The 1,768-nt window shown below is 36.8% G+C and overlaps 1 protein-coding gene across 1 annotated transcript in view; it reads left to right on the top strand.

Annotated features, from left to right (window-relative positions):
- The window catches only part of AGMO (alkylglycerol monooxygenase), a 329,174-nt gene extending 327,676 nt beyond the window's left edge, over window positions 1–1,498 (top strand). Inside the window, exon 13 of the mRNA XM_044679541.1 lies at window positions 1,179–1,498. Coding sequence (XP_044535476.1) covers window positions 1,179–1,259 — 81 coding nt within the window. The 3' untranslated portion in view covers window positions 1,260–1,498. The remainder of the gene's footprint in view (window positions 1–1,178) is intronic.
- Window positions 1,499–1,768: the final 270 nt, after the last annotated feature.

Genomic DNA, 1,768 nt, shown 5'->3' with positions numbered 1-1,768 from the left:
CTCTCTCTCTCTCTCTCTCTCTCTCTCTCTCTCTCTCTCTCTCTCTCTCTCTCTCTCTCTCTCTCTCTCCATCTCCCTCTCACTGCTCCATCCCCCCTCTCTCTAACATACACACACACACACACACACACATCCATATCTTCCCTATATCAGTGAAATACCAGGTTTCATCCCCACTCAATTTCTATTTTTGATCTCTCCATCTACCTACCTACCTAAACATCTACCTATACTGAGTTTACACTTCTGGGAATCTTTAGTTTCCTTCAGTTAATAATATTCTCTGTGAGGAGAGCAGAGAAAGTTGTATAGAGTGTTGTGAATGAGGAAGCTGAGGTTTCAAATCCTGCCTTAGCCTTTATTATTTACCTGTTTCATTCTGGGCAAACACTTCTCTCTGTGGCACATTTAAGTTTTCTCATGTAAAATAAGAATTTTAGAATTGATGACCACCTCTTCATTCCCTTACAGATCTATATCTCTAATTGTTGAGAATGGTTTGATTTTATCTTTATATTTCCAGGATCTTGCAAAGTGCATGGTATGTTATTGGTGCTTAATAAATGTTTGTGGGATGTCTGAACCAAGGAATAGATGAATGAATGAATGAATGAATGAATGATATGGGTCATTTCAAGAATCAAGAGTAATATGTTTGGAATATAGCCCATGCCATCTATGTCTCAATGGAGTTCTTGGTCTTCTAGAACATAGAGCCTTCAAGGGATGGGGGCAATTTTTAAAAATCATTTTTCCCTTCTTTTCTAAGACTTCTTGGTCTATAAAAACAGTGAGATCATTTACTACAGTTCATAAAACTCGCAGTATGCCCAACAGCCAGGAGAGCTCCTTCTGTTCACTACCTAACATTTAGAACTCCATCTGTGGCAGCAACTGGGCGTATCAAAGCTGCATAAAGTCATAGGACCAAAACTATTTTTCTCCTCTAACTTAAGCCTCCTGAAGACATGTTTAACTTGTGTTTGTTAAGCCATATCAAAGTCCATGCTGCCAAATCCAATCTGCATAATTTAACTCCAACTAGAGTGCCTGGACTCATTTCCCTTGGGCAGAATTTATCTTTGCCAGTTGAACATGAATATTAAATATTGATTGAAGCACAGAACTAATACATTTTTATTCAACATATGCTTTATATATGTTTTTTTTTCCTTCAGATTTTATTCTCTATCTGCATCATTTACTGGGGAATAAGAAGCATGAGACAGCTTGCCTCAGGCCATTCAAAGCAGCTCTGAGATGGGATGTCTAGGACCTTCTGTATCTCCCGGAAGGAGGGTTACATTGAAGGGCTGACTGTAACCCAGGAACAGATGCCAAGGTTTCAATGCAAAGGAAGTAATTTTGTGATTGACTCTTGAAGATACCTTTTACATGAAACTTATTCCAATGGTCTTACTTTTTTCATTGTTTTCTCTTTTAATTAGAATCTGATGGAGCTGTTTTCATATCAAGTTCAAATCCAATACTATGTGAAAATCCCCTTTAAATGTCTCTGCTGTTGTCACTTAACAATTAGACCAACAATGGGAGTACACAGATACACTACAACTTTAGACAGCTTACTAATATATCCTATACTTTTCCTTGGGAATTTACTGTAATACTCCTTTTAGCACTTTCTTTTCTTTCTTTCAATTACATGTAGAAACAATTTTTAGATAATTATTTTGTAATCTTATGCAATGCAAAATCTCTCCCTCCCTCCTATTATATTGTTGTTAAAATATTTACAGGATCCATAAAT

This window comes from Gracilinanus agilis, chromosome 5, assembly GCF_016433145.1.
Source record: "Gracilinanus agilis isolate LMUSP501 chromosome 5, AgileGrace, whole genome shotgun sequence".
Taxonomy (NCBI): Eukaryota; Metazoa; Chordata; class Mammalia; order Didelphimorphia; family Didelphidae; genus Gracilinanus; species Gracilinanus agilis.
The sequence above is the reverse complement of the archived record's forward strand: the minus strand, read 5'-3'. Positions and strand labels throughout refer to the sequence as shown.